A 25351-nucleotide genomic window follows, 5' to 3' on the forward strand; every position below is an offset into this window, starting at 1 on the left:
TTCAGTTTGAAGTGATTGTGTTGCTGTGTTGTTGGCTAGCTCCTCTGAACAACAATGTCCTGACGAGAGAGCACATTATCTATGCCAGGTGAAATAGTGTATCATTAGCTCATTATTATTGATGTATCCAAATAAATATCACTAGAAAACAGCTTAAACAAACGCAGCTACATTGTTGTTATTCTGGCTGTGCTGTTTGACGTGACTGTAAATTATCCGTAGTTGGCTAGCTAGCAAGGGATAAGAACGTTGCCAGCCAGTATGGCAATAGAGCATTTAGAACAAAGTCAGGGTTGTGTCCATAGATGCAGAACAAAATGACTCAACGACTGGGTCACGTCACCGGCAACCAAACCGATAGAACGAACGACCAGCTGGCTTGGGTAGCAACCCTAGATTTGTGTCGGGACTATATTTTGTGGAAGGATGAAATAATATGAATACATTTAAATAAAGTTTTAAATGAAAATACATACAGTTGAAGTCGGAAGTTTACATACACTTAGGTTGGAGTCATTAAAACTAGATTTTCAACCACTCCACAAAATTCTTGTTAACAAACTATAGTTTTGGCAAGTCGGTTAGGACATCTACTTTGTGCATGACACAAGTAATTGTTCCAACAATTGTTTGCAGACAGATTATTTCACTTATAATTCACTGTATCACAATTCCAGTGGGTCAGAAGTTTATATACGCTAAGTTGACTGTGCCTTTAAACAGCTTGGAAAATTCACAAAAATTATGTCATGGCTTTAGAAGCTTCTGATAGGCTAACTGACATCATTTTAGTCAACTGGAGATGTACCTGTGGATGTATTTTAAGGCCTACCTTCAAACTCAGTGCCTCTTTGCTTGACATCATGGGAAAATCAAAAGAAATCAGCCAAGACTTCAGAAAAAAATGTGTAGACCTCCACAAGTCTGGTTCATCCTTGGGAGCAATTTCCAAACACCTGAAGGTACCATGTTCATCTGTAAAAACAATAGAATGCAAGTATGAACACCATGGGACCACGCAGCCGTCATACCGCTCAGGAAGGATACACGTTCTGTCTCCTAGAGATGAACGTACTTTGGTGCGAAAAGTGCAAATTAATCCCAGAACAACAGCAAAGGACCTTGTGAAGATGCTGGAGGAAACGTGTACAACGTATCTATATCCACAGTAAAATGAGTCCTTTATTGACATAACCTGAAAGGCCGCTCAGCAAGGAAGAAGCCACTGCTCCAAAACCGACTTAAAAAAGCAAGACTACAGTTTGGAACTGCACATGGGGACAAAGATCATACTTTTTGGAGAAATGTCCCCTGGTCTGATGAAACAAAAATAGAACTGTTTGGCCATAATGACCACTGTTATGTTTGGAGGAGAAAGGGGGAGGCTTGCAAGCCGAAGAACACCATCTCAACCGTGAAGCACAGGGGTGCCAGCATCATGTTGTGGGGTGCTTTGCTGCAGGAGGGACTGGTGCACTTCACAAAATAGATGGCATCATGAGGAAGGGAAATTATGTGAATATATTGAAGCAACATCTCAAGACATCAGTCAGGAAGTTAAAGCTTGGTCACAAATGGGTCTTCCAAATGGACAATGACCCCAAGCATACTTCCAAAGTTGTGGCAAAATGGCTTAAGGGCAACAAGTCAAGGTATTGGAGTGGCCATCAGAAAGCCCTAACCTGAATCCTATAGAAAATTTGTGGGCAGAACTGAAAAAGCATGTGCGAGCAAGGAGGCCTACAAACCTGACTCAGTTACACCAGCTCTGTCAGGAGGAATGGGCCAAAATTTGACGTTTGACCCAAGTTAAACAATTTAAAGGCAATGCTACCAAATACTAATTGAGTGTATGTAAACTTCTGACCCACTGGGAATGTGATGAAAGAAATAAAAGCTGAAATAAATAATTCTCTCTACTATTATTCTGACATTTCACATTCTTAAAATAAAGTGGTGATCCTAACTGACCTAAGACAGGGAATTTTTACTTGGATTCAATGTCAGGAATTGTAAAAAACTGAGTTTAAATGTATTTGGCTAAGGTGTATGTAAACTTCCAACCTAAACTGTAAATCATTAAATGTTGGTTACCTGTTGTATAAAAGTGTACACTGTGTGTGTGTTTGCATGCGTGAGCGTGCATGAATGTGTGAATGCTTACGTGAGTGTAAGAGAGCTAGAGAGAGAAAGAAAGAGTGTATGTGCACATATTTGATTTATTGCCTACCTCATGCCTTTTGCACACATTGTATATAGATTCTCTTTTTTCTACCATGTTATTGACTTGTTTATTGTTTACTCCATGTGTAACTCTGTGTTGTTGTCTGTTCACACTGCTATGCTTTATCTTGGCCAGGTCGCAGTTGCAAATGAGAACTTGTTCTCAACTAGCCTACCTCGTTAAATAAAGGTGAAATAAAAATAAAAAATAAATAAAATAAAACATGCTAGAATGTGTGTATACGTTTCTGAACAAATGTTTGGGTATCGGAAACCATGGAAATTAGCAAGGACTAACAGAGCACATTTCCCTCCCCAATATGAGGCTCATATGATGACAGGCCTGTCCTCACGACCCTGTTACAACAACAGGTTGAAGAGAGTAGAGAGAGCTGCCTGAGAGGCTACAAAGGCTGAGAGATAGAGCTGTCTTAGATACAGATAAATCACTGAGTGTACTCCCCTGTTGACTTTAATGGCTCTGTGGCTTTTAGGAGAAGCAATGCGGAAGAGATTCTGTCTCTGATAAAGTGGCAGTAGTGGCAAAGAAGTATGTCATAAAATGGAGGGCATTAAGCTTGAGTGAACATAAATAAAGTTGTGTAAGCGTGGAGCCTATCGGAGAATACTGTAGATAATTCTCGAGATAGATAGAATACCTGTAAAGTAGTTGTAGACAACTTGTTTTGAGTGTAGTTTTAGTAACCTAATGCCTGGACACTACTGTTAATTGTCCCAGAGATTATTATTTTTCCTATGTTGTTGTGGAGCTATAGAATAAATCAGAATCATTTTATCAGCATATCAACTTGGTTACATCAAGAAAGGGACAGATCTTCCAATTATAGGAAACATCCACACCCTTTATAGTCAGTGTTGTCAATGTCTACTATATGTCTGATACAGCAGTGTAGGGTCACCCCAAACCATGTAAATGAGATAGAGCCTCCTTGCTCTGCCTTCTGTCTGTTGAATTCCCTGGCTTTATGAGCTGGTTTCACTGGGACGACTACTGGTTTTATCCTCTACCCTCCACTACCATGCTCCTGTCCTTGTGTCTGTCTTATCCACTACCCTCCACCATCCTCATTCTGTCTGTCCAGTCCACTACCCTCCACCATCCTCAGTCTGTCTGTCTGTCCAGTCCACTACCCTCCACCATCCTCAGTCTGTCTGTCCAGTCCACTACCCTCCACCATCCTCAGTCTGTCTGTCCAGTCCACTACCCTCCACCATCCTCAGTCTGTCTGTCCAGTCCACTACCCTCCACCATCCTCATTCTGTCTGTCCAGTCCACTACCCTCCACCATCCTCAGTCTGTCTGTCCAGTCCACTACCCTCCACCATCCTCAGTCTGTCTGTCCAGTCCACTACCTTCCACCATCCTCAGTCTGTCTGTCCAGTCCACACAAAGCAGCTACTGGAAGTGGTTATGTGATCCGGCAGGCGAGGAGAAACTAAAGCTTCTCTGTGGGCCTCCTAGCCAGCACAAACAGACGCCTGTTCTTTTTTTACCACAGCCAGCCCTAATTAGTCCTGATAGGACCGTTTTGGTGTGGCCCATGGTTTAGGTACTGCAGAGGAAGGGGGCTCCAACCTCCACCCCTCCTTCCCCTCTCTCTCTCTTCTCCCCAGTTTATCTAACTAACAGTAGTGACATTAGGTCAGGGGTGGTTGGAGTAAAACATATATACTTTAAAATGACTAAAACCAAATGGAAACTGTGTAGAAATGATAATAGACCTACATTCATACAGTTTCTTGACTGTGTCCACCTCGCTAATAATCACCCAAATGAAAGCTAGACATTCAGGGAGCATCGGAAATAGTAAAAACTAAGGATAGAGGACTATTTTTTGTACATTTCTACGGCGAGGAAATATAGCACATTTTCAGTGCAGCCCTCCAGACCTCTTTGATGACTGAATGTGGACCCCCGGGGTAAAATTGGTTTGACACCCCTGCATTAGGCCCTTTAAGGGAGTTCAAACCTCCACCCTTCCATCCCTCCTTTCTTCCGCTTCTCCTTTCTCTATCTGTAGAGACGTTAGCCCCTGATATATCCGCAGGGGCAAACGGAGAGCAGGAAACAGGGGGAGGAGGCCACAGTTATGGCTATAGGCCACAGTGGCTCACTGCAAAAGGAAAGAAAACAAATCTACATCTCACTCTTACAGCTTGTGACACTTTTAAATGTGGGTTTACAGGGTGCAGGTGTTAACACGTTCTACATCAATATTTCCGTAATGCTCAAGGGTTTCCCTTCTCTACCACTATGGATGCCATTTTATGGCTGTGTGTGTGTGTGTGTGTGTGTGTGTGTGTGTGTGTGTGTGTGTGTGTGTGTGTGTGTGTGTGTGTGTGTGTGTGTGTGTGTGTGTGTGTGTGTGTGTGTGTGTGTGTGTGTGTGTGTGTGTGTGTGTGTGTGTGTGTGTGTGTGTGAGCACGTGCGGGTAATCTGTCTCAATGAATTTATGTACGAGACAGGAGAAGAGCAGGAATGTTCTATTCCCTCCTTCTTTCTCTTCTTCGTTTACTCCCCGGGGTCATTTACACACCCCAGCAAACCTCAAAGACTTTACCTATCTTTTATCAAAAGCCTTTTGCCCTCCAGGCATCTTCTGTAGCATAGATCTTCAAACCTGTGAAGCAACGCACCATGTCTGTTCCCCTCTGTCTCTCCGTCTGTCAATTCTACTACTCACTGTTTTGGTCTGTGTCTGTCTCTGCGTCCTCTCATTTCAACCCCCCCGCCCCCCCCTCCTCTCTCTCTGTCTGTTCCTGTGTCAGTCTTCCCTGTCCCCATGTCAGTTGGTCATTAGTTGACCTGTGTCTCACATCTCACCCCTCTCTTCATCTCTGTCCGACAGTGACCCATGAGCACCTGAAGGAGCATGGTCTGTTCAGCCTGCCCCCTCCACCTCCAGGTGCCAACCCTACAGATTACTACCACCTCATGGCCAGTGGCAGGAGCACTTACGGAGACCTCATCATGCAGACCGGGGCGGCCGCAGCAGCAGCAGCCGCAGCAGCACACCTGCCCGACTACATCAGCCCTGTGGACGGTGAGTGACCCTGAAATCCTGAAACACACCTTCCTGGGGTGTACCCCAAATGACACCCGATTCCCTAGATCAGGGGTTGGCAACCCTGGTCCTGGAGTGCAACAGCCACTGCACTGCAGGATTCTTTCCCAACCAGACACCACACCTGATTCTACCAATCACCTCACTCAACTTAATTGAATAAATTCATCACCTGGTCTAAAGAAAAACATGAAGTGCCTGTGGCCCTACAGGGTTTCCTACCCCTGAACTACCTTTGACCTGACACAGCCCAGGTCACACTGACTATCATATGTGGGACTTTCCCACCTCACTGCTAGCTGTATCATACACTGAGTGTACCAAGCATTAGGAACAACTTTGTAATATTGAGTTGCACCCCCCTTGCCCTCAGAACAGCCTCAATTTGTCAGGGCATGGACTCTACAAGGTGTCGAAAGAGTTCCACAGGTATGCTGGCCCATGTTGACTCCATTGCTTTCCACAGTTGTGTCAAGTTGGCTGGATTCCCTTTGGGTGGTGCACCATTCTTGATACACACAAGAAACTGTTGAGCATGAAAAACACAGCAGTGTTGCAGTAATTGACACAAAACTGGTGCACTACTACCATACCCAGTTTAAAGGCACTTAAATCTGAATGGCACACATACACAATCCATGTCCCTATTGTCTCAAGGCTTAAAAATCCTTCTCCAACCTGTTTTTGTCCCCTTCATCTACACTGATTGAAGTGGATTTACCTGGTCAATAAGGGATCAAAGCTTTCACCTGGTCAGTTTATGTCATGGAAAGAGCAGGTGTTCTTAATGTTTTGTATAAACATTAAGAACAAACATAAATACTAAGAGCCTCATCACCCTTTGTGCTTACCTCCAGGTATGTGGTGCTGTGCTTTTCATAGATGCCCTTTCTTCTTCTTGTGGCTTTCTGTGTGTAAGACTTCCCCACATCAAAGCAAGAGGAGCATTCCTGGACTTATAAAAAGCCTCAGTCATAGCAGGGGGTGTCTATAAACACAGAAAAGCACATGACAGAAAGGCCGACCACTGTTCTCCCAACACAGGCCTCTAATTTACACAGCTAGTCGCATAGTGTTTCAGGTGTGTTACTCTGTTATGAGTAACATCCTACAAATCCACAGTGGTAACCTTAAAAGGGCAACCATGTTGAGAGGGAGAAGAAAAGAGAGAGAGAGAGGAAGAAAGAGGAGAGAATGAGATGGAGAGAGGGAGTGAGTGTGTGAGAGATGATACAGAGATGAGAGACAAATAGAGAAAGCGAGAGAGAGAGGTTTGGCAGTGGATGTACTATATTTCAGGCAGCAGCAGATGCCAGGGCTTCTGAATCTGTCTCTTCTCTGTTTCTCAGTCAGTGTTATGGCAGGTATACTGTAAATCTGTGGTCCCTGCTCAGCTTGTCCAATCTAACGGCAGGGATAGAGGATAGTGGCAGGCAGGGGAGATTTAGTGACAGTGTGACAGAAGAGACGTGGTGAACAACCCTGCTTTTCACAGGAGAGGTCAGACATATGGTCAGGGACCATAGCCTTGCAGACAGTCCCAGGCCTACGAACAGAGTGATAAGTAAGGCCTAATAATGCTGCTAGGACCTGGAGATTATTTCAACTCAGGAACCTTCCAGTTAGCTGTATGAATGGGCAATACAGTGCTACAGAGTGGAAAGCTAAACTAAACTGTCCATGAAAGTAAGCCTTTCGATGCCTTTCGACCGTCAAACACATACATTCTCTGCCTGCCTGGCACAGACTCCCTGTTTGGTATCCATATCACTTTTATCCGGTCTCAAACCACCCAAGGGAAACGAGTGAGAACGAGCCATCTACCATCTAACGGTGTTTGCACCTCCTGTCACGCTCTCCGTCCACCCTGCGTGACGCTAAAGCACCAATCCTCATGTGCATGCTAGGAAAACGCTACCGCCATGATCCCTGCCAACGCAGGATCCACCTTGAAATGAACCGTTTAAATTACCCCTCAATCACTAAATCAAACATGAAGAGAGGGAGGAGGAGGGGAGGGCATGCAGATTTGGGCATAGAGGTTGTTGTCTTCCTCCTTCACTACTCCGTCCCTCCATTCCTCCATCCATCCTCCCACTCCTCTCTCCCGGCGTGACCGCCACTGCTGCTGGCTTCCCACAGTTGTTTGGGGAGGCTGTTTGCTCAAACACCCACAGACACCGACTCACACAGCACAGAACTGGGCCTTCTCGCCTCCACACACCCCCCTCACCTCCACACCTCCCCCTGGCAGGTTTATTTGGTGTTCTCTACTTCTCAAACCTGGCTGGGTTTGATGTGGTCAGCGTCCTGGGCACTCTCTGGCTTGAAGCTCTCCGTTAGTGCGGTTAGCGAGGCTAGCAGCTCCACAGACACACACAGACTCTGTATTGACCTAGCCAGCCAGCTAATGGCTCAGCGTCTCAGCATACGGCCTGGCTGAATAAAGACCCTCATTTAATGGCAGAGAGGGCGATACATATGCATCGAGACCGCTACGTTTGTTTTGGAAGCCTAGCGCTGATAAAAATAAATAAATTCATATGCATATTTAAAAATCAATTTATGCTCTAATAAATTCATTGGACCTACCACAAGATCTGAGTCCTCAGTGAACCCAAAGTTATAGTATGGCTGGTTATTTTCCCTTCCCAGTGATTCCTATTAGTACTGCAAACATGAGAGAGTGGGCTTAAAAAATAGTGATCGTTAATAAAAGGGAGAAATGTGTTCATGGAAAATTCTGCAGAGTAGCCCTAGTGCCGGGTGTACAGTAAAGTTTTAAGACAGTCAGGTGTTCTCATAGTTCCATAGGGTTAATGTATGGATTTACTGTAAGTTTTACCACTTGCCATTAAGCAGAGCTATAACCTGGGTCTTTTCTCAAGAACATAGCTAAATGACACTAAACATGGCACCCTGATGCTGTCCAGTTTCCCAGAGCTAGCTGCTCAGGACAGACCATGTATCCCTGTGCCCATGCGTGGTACTGTATACAGTACGTTGACAATTGTATACCGCAATACAATTAATGAAACAGTCAATAATGTGATCATTAATCTGACTGTGTGCAAACCCATTCTCAGTTTTGGATCCCTTTGTTCAGGCCTTATGCTCCGCAGAGAGTGAAGGGGAGTAGGTAGCTAAGTAGTAATGCTTTCTCTGAGAACACATTATGGGCCCTGGTCAAAATGACTGCACTATACAGTATAGGGAATAGAGTGCCATTTGGGACACAGCCCAGTAGCTCTCTGCTCCTCTCCTCCGCCCACTGTGTGACTGATTGAGGCATGGGTGCCATGTAGGCTACATGCAGTCTGCTCCGACAGGCCTACAAAACAAACACAGACAGATCCTCCTGCCGTCCGTCAGTTGGTTGGTTAGCGTGGGCCGTGCTGAAATGCCAAGTGTGCCTCTGTGCCAGTGGCGTGCTCTGACGCGTTCATCCACTAAAACAACATAGACCAATTTCCCCCGCTAATAGCAAACACAAATGTTTCCACCAAACCAGGCAGAGGCCAGTTGGGCCTTGTTCCCTAAAGCCCTTAGTAAATCTATTGCGTGTGGAGTGTGATGTTATGAGTGGTCTCACCCAGAGATCTCAGATAGATCGATGGATAGATGGAACAAATCGGTCCAGAAAAGAATCTCTACAGCCCTCCTCTGAATTGTTTAATACCAATGTGGCCCTCAAGACAAAATGATTAGCCACCTCTGCTCTAGCTGGAACAGCATTTTCACCCTTTTCAGTGTAAACTTAAATACTGTAAATCCTACAGATTACACTTCATCATGTCTTAATAGTAAGCTCACTGAGGAACGCGCCAAACAAGGCTAAACAAGAGGGGAGGGTTGTAGAGCAGCATAGGACCCTGCTGCCGGGAAAAGAAACGCAAAGGTCCCATGACAATAGCTGCTGCCAAAGTAAATGTCTGCCATGCAGTCAGAGGAAAAAGAGATCTTAGTGTTTGGGGAGCAGGAGGGAGGGAGGGACGGAGAATGAGGGGGGTCTTGTCCAGTCCCTGCGGACTACATACACAAACACTTACTGTATGAACACACATGAGCCCCCGGCAGAAGTGTGCACATACACAAAAACACACAGCTGGCTTTAGCAGGACACTGGGGGCTCATAGGGGAATCATCGCAGTGAGCTCCCTCTAATAAAATGTGCAGTGATGGTATTAGCGAGATTTACCAGGAAAAATAAACATTCCTCCCCACTCGGAGGAGAGCAGAGGGGATCGGGGGTGGCTGGACTTGGCTGGGGCTCTTGGCTGGCTGGTACCCAGGCTGCGGTGTTGTTTAGGGGGGAGAATGGGCCTCGCGCTGGGCCTCTCTCCCTCGCCTCGGAGGACCAACGCCTGACCCTGCATGCTTTACCTCAGTCTGGGGTCATCTGAAAGAGAGAGAGCTAGAGCAGTGGAGGTAGTGGATCCACTGTACAGCAACCCTACTAGAGAGAGAGACCGAGTGAAAGAGAGACCAGAGAGAGACCAGAGAGAGACCAGAGAGAGACCAGAGAGAGACCAGAGAGAGACCAGAGAGAGACCAGAGAGAGACCAGAGAGAGACCAGAGAGAGAGACAGACAGACAGACATAGCCAGAGAGCAGCAGAGGTAGTGAATCAACACTCCTATCTAAATGACCCAACAAAGCCAGGCCCTCCACAGGGCTCCACTGGCTCTCCTGATGGGAAAACAGAGCCCAGATAAAGAGACCCTACATCCCATTGTAATATCATTCTCTCAGGCTAACTACTAACTACAGGCCTCTAAAGCCTGTTGCACTGAACAAAGGGAGACTACCTTTGTGTGCTGTGTGTGGAACCTGTGCCAACTCTCATTCGGGGGGCTTTGGTTTGGGGGCTGTACTGGGAGGGACGGGGGGGTAAAGGATTAAGGATTACTACCCTTCAATTACAGTATTCAGATTTTCCACAAAGCCATTTCCATCAAAACAGCAAGGCAGATGCTTAAAATAATCGCTCAGCCCCCTTTTAGTTTTTTTTGTTAATGTGCACTCAAGTGCCTGTGATTATGAACCTATATATCAGTCCAGATCCCCCAATTATAGCCAACCCTCCCTGTGCTCCACTCTGCTCCCACAGAGACAGAGTCCTAGACCTAGAGAACAGGACATATCCCTCGGGCCAGCGCCACGCCACCTCCCTGCTGCCAGAACCTGGCATACCCCTAAATTAGAGCCCCGCCATCGATAAAGCACTCCATCACTGTGTATGTTGCCTGAGTAACCTCAGGCAGAGCAGACACAACAATGACCTCACAGGGGTGCTTATTTTTGTCCTGTTACGCACGTGTTTTTCTGCATATACCAACTCCCCCTGAGACACCCGCAGGGAGTGGGGTCACGGCCAGGGTCACCATTATACAGCGCCCCTGAAACAATTAGGGTTAAGTGCCTTGCTCAAGGGCACAGTGATAGATTGTTCACCTTGTCGGCTCCAGTATTCGAACCAGCAACCTTTCGGTTAATGGCCCAACGCTCTAACCTCAAGGCTACCTGCCGCCCTAATAAATTGCGGCTGTCTTCAGGCGCTGTCTCTCTAACTTGGGGGGCCAGTGGAGGAGTGCATCTTTGGTGTGCCAGGTCCAGGCTAGAAAAGCAAACGCTGCGCTCTCATGCACACACTGTTGACTAACACATTAACTAGGGACTCCTGAGTGGATGGAGAAAGTTGTACTGAATTGATTAGGGGGAACCTACAGTTTTTCTGGGGATGGGTACGGATGGGGATTTTGGGGTTGGAGGTATGAGGTATGAAAGGGGTTGAGACAATGTTAAGGGGGTTATTACTACAGTATGTCTGGGGATATAGGTGTGGGTTTTTGGGGGGTGAATCAGTCTTTTGTGAAGGGGTTGAGATCATGTCTGGGGCTAGGGATATGGAGGGTTTTGGGGTATGAGGCTGTCTTTTGGGAAGGGTGTCCAGGGGGTGAGGCAGGCGCCAGTTTCGCCAGGCTGTGAGCCGTACCTCGCTTAGTTTCCTGCTTTATAAAGTGGCACATTAATAAGCAAATCTCCCCTGAGGTTCAGTTCTGTGGTGAGCAGAGATGAATAAGACCGCTGCACCACACACACAGACCGAGACACACACACAGACAAACACACGGCAGCTCCACAATGGGCCAGCCCAGTCCCAGGCAAGAGAGAAAGAGCCATTACACTCGATGCAAATCTGAATCCACCCCTAGCCTTTCTAAAGAGTATAATATAAACCACTGTCGTATCCGGGTAGCAACCCTCACCTCTCCCCACTCCACCCCCTCTCTCTCCTCCCCCTCTACTCCCCGGATAACCCCCCCCCCCCCCCTCCTTTCGCAATATGCCTAATGATACTTGATACATTTATTTTTTTAGCTTCATAGAAGAACATTCTTAGGGACCGATTGTTGTTTTTGTCAACTTTTTCATACATCTCTACAGCTGAGTTTTCATTGAGCAGCCAGAGTCCCTCTGAAGTCCTGCAGCTCTCTAAGTAAGCACATAAGCCTTTTGTTTTACAACTCAGCAACATAATAGTCTTTTTCTACACACACCCACACACGTGCGCATGCCCCGACACCCACCCACACACACACCATGTAAAAGACTACCATTTTTACGGCCATAGGTTTGGATAAGTATAGTGGTCTCTGAATCCATATGGCCTGAAAGAAAGGATCACTAATTTACCCAATAAAGGGTCAGAGGATTGGCTGCAGGTTGACAGTGGTGTGTTTGACATGTTGGCAGGTGGTGGTGTGTGTGTCTGTCCGTGTGTTTTGGGGAGGTGTGATGGGAGCTATTAAGAACTTCCTGTTGCCAGCGCCTCTGATGATGCCCCCTGTTAGGCATAATAACCCCCCATCCCAGACCAGTACTACCCCCACCACTCTGCCCTGGTATGTGTCCTGCCACGCCACATCACACCAGGGCTAATACTCAGCACCTGTTGGCCCACAGCAGCTGGCCAACGCTACCCCCTACCCTTACCCCGTATTCTGCTAGCCACTACCCCTTACCGAAAGGTAGCTGGATCGAATCCCAGAGCTGACAAGGTTAAAATCTGTCGTTCTGCCCCTGAGCAAGGCAGTTAACCCACTGTTCCCCGGGCGCCGAAGACGTGGATGTCGATTTAAGGCAGCCCCCCGCACCTCTCTGATTCAGAGGGGTTGAGTTAAATGCGGAAGACACATTTCAGTTGAAGGCATTCAGTTGTACAACTGAATGGGAAAGTATCCCACTTTCCCTTTACCTTCCCTACCACTACCTCTGTCTTTCTCTCCCTAACTGTCATCCATTACCACAGGAACAGAGTCAAACCCAATCCCACCAAAGAAAAATTCGATTAACTTTTTGAACAACCCTGAAAGACATCTTTCCAAATGTCTTTGACCACCTGGAACTGTTTTATGTAGCCTGTAAAAGGGACTTTCCATTGCATGTCCCAAAGAGGAAGGTTAAAGTGAACTACGTGCTCAATTCAGGTCAGAATTACATGCACAGAACTCGGTTAAGGATGTCTACATGCATTCTTACAGAATAATGAGGATTATAATACACAACCTGAGGGAATTAGTTCCAAAAGTGTCAAAGTTGACACAATACCAAATCAACAGTTTGTGGAAAAAAACGTAATGTTTGGTTTTTACTGTAATATTCGTGCTCCAAAAACAGCTTGGTAAAAGCCATCCATGACTCTCTAGGTTTACCTTTACCTTTTGTAGCTATGCTTCATTCTTTTAATGGTATTCTCAAATCAATTTGTTTAAATTGCCTCCATTTAACATGCCGAAATACAACTGACTGGGTGAGATTCTTATCACGGTAATTACAGCAAATTATTGGGAGGGATTCATTATGCATAAGAGGATGTGAGCGTTAAGGGGAGGAGGAGGGTTGGGGTGGTGTTAGAGAGATGATGGAGAGAGATATAGGTTGCATCCCAAATGGAACCATATTAGCTATGTAGTGCACTACTTTTGGTCAAAAGTAGTGCAGTGCACTAAATATGGATAGGGTGCCATTTGGTACAGCATAGACAGACAGAGGGGGACTGTACCTTAGTCTAGGCTAGACTAGCACTAGAATGACCTCTACTAGAACAGCTCTGGATAAACAGGTTTCTTCTGCTTTCATCTTAAAACTGTAACTCTTTGGGGGTTTACTGACTGACATTAGTATTCTTACTTTTTAGTATGCTGTGGGAGTATACTACTAGTGACATTTTGTTTTCTTCTCACAATTGTTGTAACACTTAGTCAGGGTAGGGAGAAAGGGTCACTAACATGTTGTGTGTATAGGCTTTCTCGTTGGAATTTAGCCTGGGTACTGCAAAGCACTGCTGATGTTAAAAAGGCTTTATAAATATGTTTGTTTGATTGATTGATTGATTGATTGGTGCTCTCGATCTGCAGTGTCCCGGTTCTCCAGCCCCAGACTGAACCCCAGGCTGAACAGAAAGCGAGCCCTGTCCATCTCCCCTCTCTCAGACGCCAGCATCGACCTGCAGACCATGATCCGTACCTCGCCCAACTCCCTCGTGGCCTACATTAACAACTCACGCTCCAGCTCTGCAGCCAGCAGCTCCTACGGACACCTGTCAGTCAGCGGCATCAGGTACAAGATACACTACATGACCAAAAGTATGTGGACACCTGCTCGTCAAACATCTCATTCCAAAATCATGGGCATTAATATGGAGTTGGTGCCCCCTTTTCCGCTATAACAGTCTCCACTCTTCTGGGAAGGCTTTCCACTAGATGTTGAAACATTGCTGCGGGGACTTGCTTCCATTCAGCCACAAGACCATGAATAAGGTTGGGCACTGATGTTGTGCAATTAGGCTTGCCTCTCGGTCGGTGTTCCAATCCATCCCAAAAGTTGGAAACAGAATCGTCTAGAATGTCATTGTATGCTGTAGTGTTAAGATTTCCCTTCACTGGAATTTAGGGGCCTAGCCCGAAACACAGCCACAACCATTATTCCTCCTTCACCAAACTTCACAGTTGGCACTATGCATTGGGGCAGGTAGCATTCTCCTGACATCTGCCAAACCCAAATTCGTCCATCCAAACCCAAATTCTCCAGATGGTGAAGCGTGATTCATAACTCCAGAGAACACGTTTCCACTGCTGCAGAGTCCAATGGCGGCGAGCATGGTGATCTTAGGCTTGTGTGCGGCTGCTTGGCTATGGAAACCCATTTCATGAAGCTCCCGACCAAAGGCTTCCAGAGGCAGTTTGCAACTCAGTAGTGAGTCTTGCAACAGGACAGATGATTTTTACACACTATGCACTTCAGCCCCCGGCGGTCTTGTTCGGTGAGCTTGTGTGGCCTACCACTTCACGGCTGATGTTTCCACTTCACAATAACAGCACTAACAGTTGACCGGGGCAGCTCTAGCAGGTCAGAAACTGAGTTGTTGGAAAGGTGGCATCCTATGACGGTGCCACGTTGAAAGTCAGTAAGGCCAATGTTTGTCTATGTATATTGCATGGCTGTGTGCTCGATTTTATACACCTATCAGCAATGGGTGTGGCTGAAATAGACGAATCCACTCGTTTGAAGGGGTGCCCACATACTTTTGTATATAGTGTACATGTGGTGCACACACATACAGTACACAACGACTGTTCTACACATATACATCTCTATGTATTACTTTCAACAATCGACACATAGGGCTCCACATACACCAATCAATCATAGAATAGCTGCACAGTTTTAAAAGTTATCTTATCTCTATAACTAAGTGATTACAGTTATTTTATTTGCTGTTGTATTTAAAAATGGACTGCATACGCTAATAACTGTCCTGTCCTTTCTGTCAGTCCGTCGTTCACTTTCCCCCACCCCATCAACCCCATGGCCTACCAGCAGCTGCTCAGCCAGCAGAGAGGCCTGAGTGCGTTCGGCCATACTCCTCCCCTTATCCAGCCCTCGCCCTCATTCGCTGCCCGCCAGCATGCCCACGCCCTGGCAGCCTCCACCCTCAACACCACCCACAACACCTCCAGCTCTGAGTCCAACCAGGTGAGTAGCATTGTCTTACGTCAGATATCTGCACTTAAATGTCTGAAATCTCACAGACACTGGTTTAATTGTGACACGCATGACGATGTAGTCCTAGAGATCCTATAATTCATGTTTTCTATGCAATTCTATGAATGGAGTTGTGAATACCCAGAGAGGGATACGGATGAATTCCATTCAGCTATAACACAGAAACCAAAGCTCTCTAACGTGAATGGAATGTAGACTGTATATTGTCCAAAGTATACTACGTAAATTATGGATAAAATGATGGCATGCTAAATTAATCCAGCCCAAGAGTATCATAAACTGTCAAGTGTTTTTGGCTAGGGTTCGCTCCGCTATGAGCTAGAGGATGACTCCCTCCCATTAGCAGCAGTTTTTATCTGTCTCAGTTCATAGAAGTGTTTCCTTTGTCTCCTTTATCAACCTATTGTATACATGGTCTCTATGAATGTAAACTTCCCCCTCATCTACCGTCACCCCCTCACACACACACCCATAAATTCCATCACTATGTCAATTTTAGTATACCAATGTACACACAGATACACACACACACACACACACACACACACACACACACAGAGCTAAACCCCCCCCCCCACAATTCACAGACATTGATCAGAACCACATTTCCCCTGGTTTCCAGCCATGGAAGGTAGTGTTAGTGAGAGCATGGGGCCGCTGAAGCACAGTCAGCGCCGTACTGTACTGTAGTGGCTGGGTGGGATTTGGATACTAGAGAGACCCCTCCTCACTGACCCCCAACCCTCACTTCATATCCTTTTTTATGATGCTTTAACACACACACACACTGAGCGTCTCCTCCACAGACCCTGTGACTGAGGCGTAAAAAGACCTGTCTGTCTGTTATGTTGAGAGTTGGTTGGAGGATCAAAGCTCTGAGCGTTGCAGTGTGGATAATAATTTCTCTCTTTTCATATTTCCCCTGGCTGACTCTCATAAAGCAGTCTAAACTGTTTAGTCTCTGTGTCGGGTCGCTATACGAGTTATGGGCCCTGAGCCTGGTGCTTGGCTGGCTCTGGTTGACTCTGAAACCAACCAAACCTCACATCATCACGTTACCATAGAACAGAGCCAGTCAGCCAGCGCCAAGAACAATACTGTGATGTCGCTCTGACTTTGCTCTGAGTTATCTTAACTCTGCCTCTGTCTCTACACACTCCAGAGCACTGCATCTCTGACTCCTTCTTCTGTTTAGCCACTTAGCAGACACTTTTATCCAGTGAGTGCATACATTTAGTGTATAATCCCTGTGTGAATTGAACTTGACATTCTTACCAACTGAGCCATTAAGGACCACTCTATCTAACCTCTACTTCTCTCTCTAAAGTCCTTCAGAAGGCTGGTATAGTCTGTGTCTCTAACGTCTACCTCCTTCTCTCTCCTGCAGAATGCTGGTGGCGACCCGGCGGTGAGCAGCACAGTCAACCCCATGATCACCAAGAGGCACAAGGTCAAGACAGAGGCAGAAGGACCCCGGCCCATATCACCATGCTTTCAGGTATGGGATCCCACAACCTATTTTTTGCTTCCCTTATCTTTACAGTGAGTTGTGCAAAAGCAATCTTAGATCATTAAGATGCAGATTAGCAAATGCAGAATAGTACAGTATACTTGGTTATATACAGTACAAGCTATTGTCAACACACACACAAACTGTGTGCTTGCATGCACATAAGACAGTCATGAACCCTTTTTGACTGAGTCCTCTCGTCCACAGGAGCATGTCCTGGACCTGAGTGAGGAGCTGGACAAAGATGAGTGTAAGCAGGAGCCAGATGCTGTCTACGAGACCAACTGTCACTGGGTCGGCTGCAGCAAGGAGTACGACACCCAGGACCAGCTCGTTCATGTGAGTAATTATTAAGTGATCTTTAGTAACCACATAGAGTTAGGACATCTGTGAGTAGGGGCCTGCTGGTGCCTCTACAGTCAGGGGATATGCTTGTGACTTTCAGTGGACAAAAACTTAAGGCAAGAGAGAGGCACACCGATACAGGAAGAAGTCTGAAAGACACCCTCCCATTTCCCACCTTTTTTTAATGTTCAAATAGGCCTCCTATGCTCCTCATTAAAGCATCAGTCCAGTCAGGTTTAAGATTTAACCAGTCAAGGCAGTAGTAACTGATCCTTTCCTGTGGCGGACACGCGCAGGGTTAATGAGGCCTGTTGATTCTGACTGAGGAGATGGAGGTACTCTAACGCCCCTGCAGATGTGACCCCAATCCTTGGCTCTCAGCCACCTCTGACCTCTGAACCCTAGAGGCATGGCAGTAAATCCATCGTCATACTCAGAGCTCTGGAACTCTGTTTTATTCCTTTCCTCTCTAAGGAACCGCTGATGCAGCCCTATGTACTCTACTCCAATAGGCTATGATTAACTGGGATTGTCAGTCCAGTACCCAGACTGGGAGTCTCTGAGCTGAGTCTGGAATGTTCTGAAGTCTCTAACTCCCAGTGTTACGGGTCAGGAGTGGATTCACCTTAGCCCCTTTCTCGACCCCTTTCCACCCTCCAGTCTGTCTTGACAAAGAAAGTCCAGGAGTAGAGCCACCTTAGAACCCCATTTACCCCCTCTTTCCCCCCTTTGCTCCCCTCTCCTCCCCCACCCTATCACTTCTCCCCCCTCGTTCTGCCACCCAGCCCCCTGTCCCCAGTCGTCCTGACAGAGGGCATGTCCAGACCAGCCCCAGTAAGTTCCAGGATCCATTCCCCCTACACTGCATCTCTGTCAGGGATTGAGGGGATTAGGGAACAAAGCTAGGGCCTGGTGGTGTGGATGGACATGGTGAAGCAGATCACATACCACAACTCACTGGAATAAGGGAAAGGCAGCAAGGAAGGAAAATAGAAAAATTAACAGTAAATATCCATGTGTGAATGAGTCTCTTGTTACAGTAACTTCTAATTACATACCAACGTAGATGTAGACATCTGTAGATGTAATAACTGAGAGTCTGCTGCCAAGTATTTGATAGGACTTTATCCCTCCATCTACAGTACACACCCCCTGTACTGTAGTTCCAAGGTTTCACACAATGTTCTCACCAGTCATATAAGTGAAATCACTCACCTTGACAAAAAATACACTAAATTATGGCGTAGAACTTCTAAGTTCTATTTACCCAAAGTAATCCTTCCCCAATAGCCCCAAATTATGGTTTCAGTATGGTATGAAGAGTACATGGCTGAAAATGAAAGCCTGTTGCAGGCCACGCACTTCACTTGTTCATCCACTTTTCCTCTGAAAAAGAACTGGGCAGGATCAGGACTGTCAACCACTAACCCAGTCAGTGGGTGGATGGCTACATCCCAAATGGCACCCTATTCCCTATATAGTGCACTATTTTTGACCAGGGCCCTGGCTTGTGACAAAGTGGCCACATTAGTAGGATATAGTGAGGGTAAAGGTCCCAAGGAGACAAAGTGGTTTGTCTGACTGTGTGAATATTTTCCATGTGGTTGTTTGTGTGTGTGTGCGTGTGGCTCAGTAGAAATAGAGGGATATGCACTAAGCAGGGTAATCTTACCAAGTGGCCTTGCATGCCTAGACAATACAGCAGAATGAGTCTTCCTGCCCTCCTGACCACACACACTTAAATGAAAGACAGGCAGTTCCTCTGAAACAAAAACTCTGTGTTTGATTCTCAGTTTGTTTTCTGTAATTTAATGGAATGTAACTCTAGACATTTATGTCCAATCACAGTCATGTTTTTGAAACACTCACGCAAAAATGGATGCATGTCTCCAAGGTCCTTTGACGATCTTTTAACCATGTCTGTGACGGCTAACATTTTAAAATACCAACTCTAGTTCAGTTTGTATCGTACAGTACAGTACAGTACAGTACAGTACAGTACAGACAGACAGACAGACAGACAGACAGACAGACAGACAGACAGACAGACAGACAGACAGACAGACAGACAGACAGACAGACAGACAGACAGAATTTATCTCCAGGTAGAAAATAAAATCAACTATTCAAGCATGGACATCTCAGAGTAGTGTACACACGGTATGTTACACACCATTGGTTTCCTGATCAAAGCGAGAGAGAGAAGGAGATGTGTGTAAATCTCAGGTGTCAGGATTGTGTGCGTGTGTGTTTAACTATTCTTGAATAGTAAACAAACAAAAATTTGACCAACTGGGGACATTTTGTTATTCCCCACAAGGTCAAATGCTATTTCTAGAGGGTTTAGGGTTAAGGTTAGAATTAGTGTTACGGTTAGAATTACGTTAGAGTTAGGGTTAGGAGCTAGGGTTAGTTTTAGGGTTAAGGTTAGGTTCAGGGTTAGAGGTTAGATAAAATAGGATTTTGTGTGTGTGTGTGTGTGTGTGTGTGTGTGTGTGTGTGTGTGTGTGTGTGTGTGTGTGTGTGTGTGTGTGTGTGTGTGTGTGTGTGTGTGTGACGCAGGGCCTGACAAAACAGTCCCACCAATAACACATCACAACCCTTTGTCTACAACGTGACGAATGGAAACTTACTGTCAGCCTTGATGGATGGCGTTGTCACTCGTGGTCTGGCGTGGGGAAGGGAAGAAGGTTGTTCCACTCTGGTGGGAACTCAGAGAGGGATGGTTGGGAGGTCTGCTCTCACAAGCTCTTTGCTGACTCAACGTCTCCTCCACACACACACACAACAACAACACACACACCATCCCACCTCAAATGAGCAGGAAGGGGACATTTTTAAAGACATAAACAAATCTGACAACTTGTTGATTGAGAATATCAGATCCTGAAACAGATGAGGTTCATGTCTATCTCCCAGACAGGTTGAGATACATGGATATGCCTGCTCTGTTTTACTTCCATGTGTTTTATTCCCATGTAACCCCATGTTCCCCTGTTCTCTCTGCAGCATATCAACAATGACCACATCCATGGGGAGAAGAAGGAATTTGTGTGTCGCTGGGATGAGTGCTCGCGGGAACAGAAGCCCTTCAAGGCTCAGTACATGCTGGTGGTCCATATGAGGCGACACACTGGAGAGAAGCCACACAAATGCACAGTAAGAACTCTAATTCCCAACATGCACCTGGGAATGTACACATTCTCCCAATAAGCCCAGAGCCTTCTGTAACAGATCACGGATAAGCCACTCACTTAAGTATCTCTGCTTGTATCACACACATTTATAAGTCCTACCTCTGGTTATGATTCTGCTTTGTGCACTATAATAACTATAGACCATAGCCTTAAAATGGTACTTTAGCTTCTCACCAGTAGAAATCCATCCACTCCACATAGTGGGATTCATCTGTTGCACTGATTCACTCATGATAACATTTTTGTGTGTAGTATCCTCAGCTTCAAAGCTCAATAATGAGGGCTTGTGAGTCCATTAAAAGAGAACTTCTGAGAAGAGAAAACTTCACATGGCTGATTGACATGAGAGGAGGATGTTAGTCATTCAAGTGTAAAGAGGACTAGGGGTCCATGGGTCCTTATTAAGATCTACTCTACTGTATAGTTTAGTTGCTAAATCCCACATGCATCTCATTCACCCTAGCTATCTCCCTCTCTACCAAGTCTTGTGTTTTTGAAAGGGAGGATCTCAGGTCTTTTATGTCCACATTTGAGCTAATCTAGTTTGATCCCATCTCACACTCTCTGTCAATTACCCACAGTGCACAGCATAGCGCACTCTGAAGGAATACCAAATCCTACCACATAACAATGCATAGCATACCAAAGCTAAACACAGAACTACTCAGCTGCTTTGTTTCAACAAAGTGTTCCATGATGTCTGGCGCTTTGCTTAAATAGTTGTAATAGTCATTTTTCTCAAAGAGCAAATCATTTTTGTGGTATATGTCAGTCTCTTTTAATAGTCATTTTCTCAAAGAGCAAATACTTTTGCGTGATGCATGTTAGAGTCTCTGAGGCTATTGCTAATGCTGACCTTTGTCTGTCTGTCTCTCTTCTCTCTCCCTCCCCCTTTCCATCAATCAATTTTTCCATCCATCCCTCCTCTCTCTCTCTAGTTTGAAGGATGCTGTAAGGCCTACTCTCGCCTGGAGAACCTGAAAACCCATCTGAGGTCTCACACAGGGGAGAAGCCTTACGTCTGTGAACACGAGGGCTGCAACAAAGCCTTCTCCAACGCCTCAGACAGAGCCAAGCACCAGAACAGAACTCACTCCAATGAGGTAAGGCTTCTATAGACACCCAACCATAGACAATCAAATGAGAGACATACTGTGAGCTACATCTATGTATTTACCCACTGCCATTATTTAAATCAACTAATGCACATTTAAGTTCATTGTGTTTACACTTTTAAGGATTTTTATGTCCAATATGCAGTCAACATTCTCTGTTTTAGTTGTGTTTTACATAATGTATTTTCAGAAGACAATGGATGAAAACAATAATCAACTTTAACATCAGATAATGAGATATTATGTAAAATGATTATTTCCAGAAACCCTACATCTGTAAGATCCCTGGGTGCACTAAGCGCTACACAGACCCCAGCTCTCTCAGGAAGCATGTGAAGACGGTTCACGGACCTGAGGCCCACGTCACCAAGAAACAACGTGGCGATGTGCCCCCCAGGGGTCCTCCTAAGGGGAATGGAGAGAACGAGGCAAACGCCAAACAGAGTGGTAGAGGGATGGATGGAAAAATGGAGGCCAACAGCACCATTAGAGGAGCAGAAGACTGCCTGCAGGTCAAGTCAATCAAGACTGAGAACTCAATAGTAAGACTGGATGTGACATTTTATTGTGTCATAACAGCTGCTTTTAACAAAGCATTGACTTTGACTATTGTCAAAATCCTATCATCTACTACTAACGACTTAATACTATAAATGCTAATCTTAACATTATCATTCATACATGTTCTATGTTATTTGAGTCTTGTGACGCAAATGCAAGCCTTTACCATTTATCACATCACCTTTCACATGAACTGATCTGTGATACAACTGCTGATGGTCTATCCTCTTCTTAACCTAACTCACCTCTCTGGTCACTGCTTGAATGTGCTTCTCTTTCCTTAACACTTTCCCTATTGGACAGGCTTCCCAGAGGTGAGCACCACCACTGTTTCTATTCCTTTCAATGCTTTTTAACGCTGCATGTCAAACCTGAGTCAACAGTCAATATAATTGAAATTTACTACTCTGTTCCTCCATGTATTAAAAACAGAGGACTTTCCAAGAGCTTCTTGTTTTAAAGTGTGTACTAGCTACAGTTAGATGTTGTGATGTACTGTGAAATCTACCCAATGAGTTATACAGTGCCTTTGGAAAGTATTCAGACCCCCAGACTTTTTCCACAATTTGTTACATTATAGCCTTGTTCTAAAATGGGTAAAAATATAATTTAAAAAATCCTCAGCAATCTACACACAATACCCCATAATAAAAAAGCCAAAACAGGTATTTAGAAATGTTTGCAAATTTTTTACAAATATAAACCAGATATACCTTATATAAGTATTCAGATCCTTTGCTATGAGACTCGAAATAGAGTTCAGGTGCATCCTGTTTCCATTGATCATCGTTGAGATGTTTCTACAACTTGATTGGAGTCCCCTGTGGTAAATTCAATTGATTGGACATGATTTGGAAAGGCCCACACCTGTCTATATAAGTTCCCACAGTGGACAGTGCATGTCAGAACAACATGACAGCTTGAGTGAATCTGCAGAGAACAATGGGAGAAACTCCACAAATACAGGTTTGCCTCATACCCAAGAAGACTCGAGGCAGTAATCGCTGCTGTCTTCTTGTCAGAGCGAAAACCAACCCGAGGGAATTGTCCGTAGAGCTCCAAGACAGGATTGTGTCAAGGCACAGATCTGGGGAAGGGTACCAAAAAATGTCTGCAGCATTGAAGGTCCCGAAGAACACAGTGGCCTCCATAATTCTTAAATGGAAGAAGTTTGGAACCACCAAGACTCTTCCTAGAGTTGGCCGCCTAGCAAACTGAGCAATTGGGGGACAAGGGCTTTGGTCAAGGAGGTGACCAAGAACCCGATGGTCACTCTGACAGAGCTCTAGAGTTCCTCTGTGGAGATGGGAGTACCTTCCAGAAGGACAACCATCTGTGCAGCACACCACCAGTCAAGGCTTTATGGTAGAGTGGTCAGATGGAAGACACTCCTCAGTAAAAGGCACACGACAGCCCACTTGGAGTTTTCCAAAAGGCACCTAAAGACTCTCAGACCATGAGAAACAAGATTCTCTGGTTGGATGAAACCAAGATTGAACTCTTTGTCCTGAATGCCAAGTGTCATGTCTGGAAGAAACCTGGCACTATCCCTACAGTGAAGCATGGTGGTGGCAGTATCATGCTGTGGGGATGTTTTTCAGCGGCAGTAACTGGGAGACTAGTCAGAATTGAGGCAAAGATGAACGGAGAAAAGTACTGAAAGATCCTTAATGAAAACCTGCTCCAGAGCACTCAGGACCTCAGACTGGGGCGAAGGTTCACCTTCCAACAGGACAACAACCCTAAGCACACAGCCAAGACAACGCAAGAGTGGCTTCGGGACAAGTCTCTGAATGTCCTTAGGTGGCCCAGCCAGAGCCCAGACTTGAACCCTATTGAAAATCTCTGGCGATACCTGAAAATAGCTGTGCAGCAATGCTCCGCATCCCAACCTGACACAGCTTGAGAGTATCTGCAGTGGACAATGGGAGAAACTCCACAAATACAGGTCTGCCAAGCTTGTAGCATCATACCCAAGAAGACTCGAGGCTGTAATCTCTGCCAAAGGTGCTTCAACAAAGTATTGAGTAAAGGGTCTGAATACTTACAGTATATAAATGTGATTATTTCTTCTTTTTTTTCAATTATAAATTAGCAAATATTTCTAAGAAACAGTTTTTGCTTTGTCATTATGGGTATTGTGTTTAGATTGTTGAGGGGAAAAAACAATTTAATACATTTTAGAATAAGGCTGTAACGTAACAAAATGTGGAAAATGTCAAGGGGTCCAAATAGTTTTGAAGCCACCGTGCCTCCATCTTGGCACTCCCTCAACGTTGTAAGAAATATTTTAGAAGCTATAGAATGGCGTTTATTAATGTCAACAATATAAAATCCACGTTTATTCTATTGCACACACCTTAATGCTTACTTTTAAATTATGTTATGTGAGCTAAACATACAAATAAAACATTTAAAAATATATTTATATTATATATATTTATTTCCTTAATTAAAAATTATATAATTAGTTACTGCCCCCACTACAACAGAACAATACTTAAATACATGTAATTTTGTCCTTAAAACATTTAAGTGAAATACTGTGGAATTCCATTCATTCCTATGTAGGACTGCTCTCCTGGGGAGTGCCAATATGGCCAACAGGTGGCTTCAAACCCTCTCATTGGCCAATACATAGCATCTGCAATCCAGGGTTTGTATACTATAAGGACCCCTTTGTACACACACACACACACACACACACACACACACACACACACACACACACACACACACACACACACACACACACACACACACACACACACACACACACACACACACACACACACACACACACTTCAGTTATTCTATTGCACACACCTTAATGCTTACTTTTAAATTATGTTATGTGAGCTAAACATACAAATAAAACATTTAAAAATATATTTATATTATATATATTTATTTCCTTAATTAAAAATTATATAATTAGTTACTGCCCCCACTACAACAGAACAATACTTAAATACATGTAATTTTGTCCTTAAAACATTTAAGTGAAATACTGTGGAATTCCATTCATTCCTATGTAGGACTGCTCTCCTGGGGAGTGCCAATATGGCCAACAGGTGGCTTCAAACCCTCTCATTGGCCAATACATAGCATCTGCAATCCAGGGTTTGTATACTATAAGGACCCCTTTGTACACTCACACACACACACACACACACACACACACACACACACACACACTTCAGTTCTATTCTTCTGTGGCCTAGAGATCTGAAAGTAATGTCTGTC

The 25351-nt window shown here is 45.1% G+C and overlaps 1 protein-coding gene across 1 annotated transcript in view; it reads left to right on the top strand.

Annotated features, from left to right (window-relative positions):
- gli2a (GLI family zinc finger 2a) overlaps positions 1-25351 on the top strand; it is a 106110-nt gene that overhangs the window by 73530 nt on the left and 7229 nt on the right. The window contains exons 5-12 of the mRNA XM_055878368.1: positions 5094-5288; positions 13730-13931; positions 15146-15347; positions 16765-16875; positions 17095-17226; positions 20242-20391; positions 21368-21532; positions 21808-22086. Coding sequence (XP_055734343.1) covers positions 5094-5288; positions 13730-13931; positions 15146-15347; positions 16765-16875; positions 17095-17226; positions 20242-20391; positions 21368-21532; positions 21808-22086 — 1436 coding nt within the window. The remainder of the gene's footprint in view (positions 1-5093; positions 5289-13729; positions 13932-15145; positions 15348-16764; positions 16876-17094; positions 17227-20241; positions 20392-21367; positions 21533-21807; positions 22087-25351) is intronic.

The sequence above is a fragment of the Salvelinus fontinalis genome, chromosome 23 (assembly GCF_029448725.1).
Source record: "Salvelinus fontinalis isolate EN_2023a chromosome 23, ASM2944872v1, whole genome shotgun sequence".
Classification (NCBI taxonomy): domain Eukaryota; kingdom Metazoa; phylum Chordata; class Actinopteri; order Salmoniformes; family Salmonidae; genus Salvelinus; species Salvelinus fontinalis.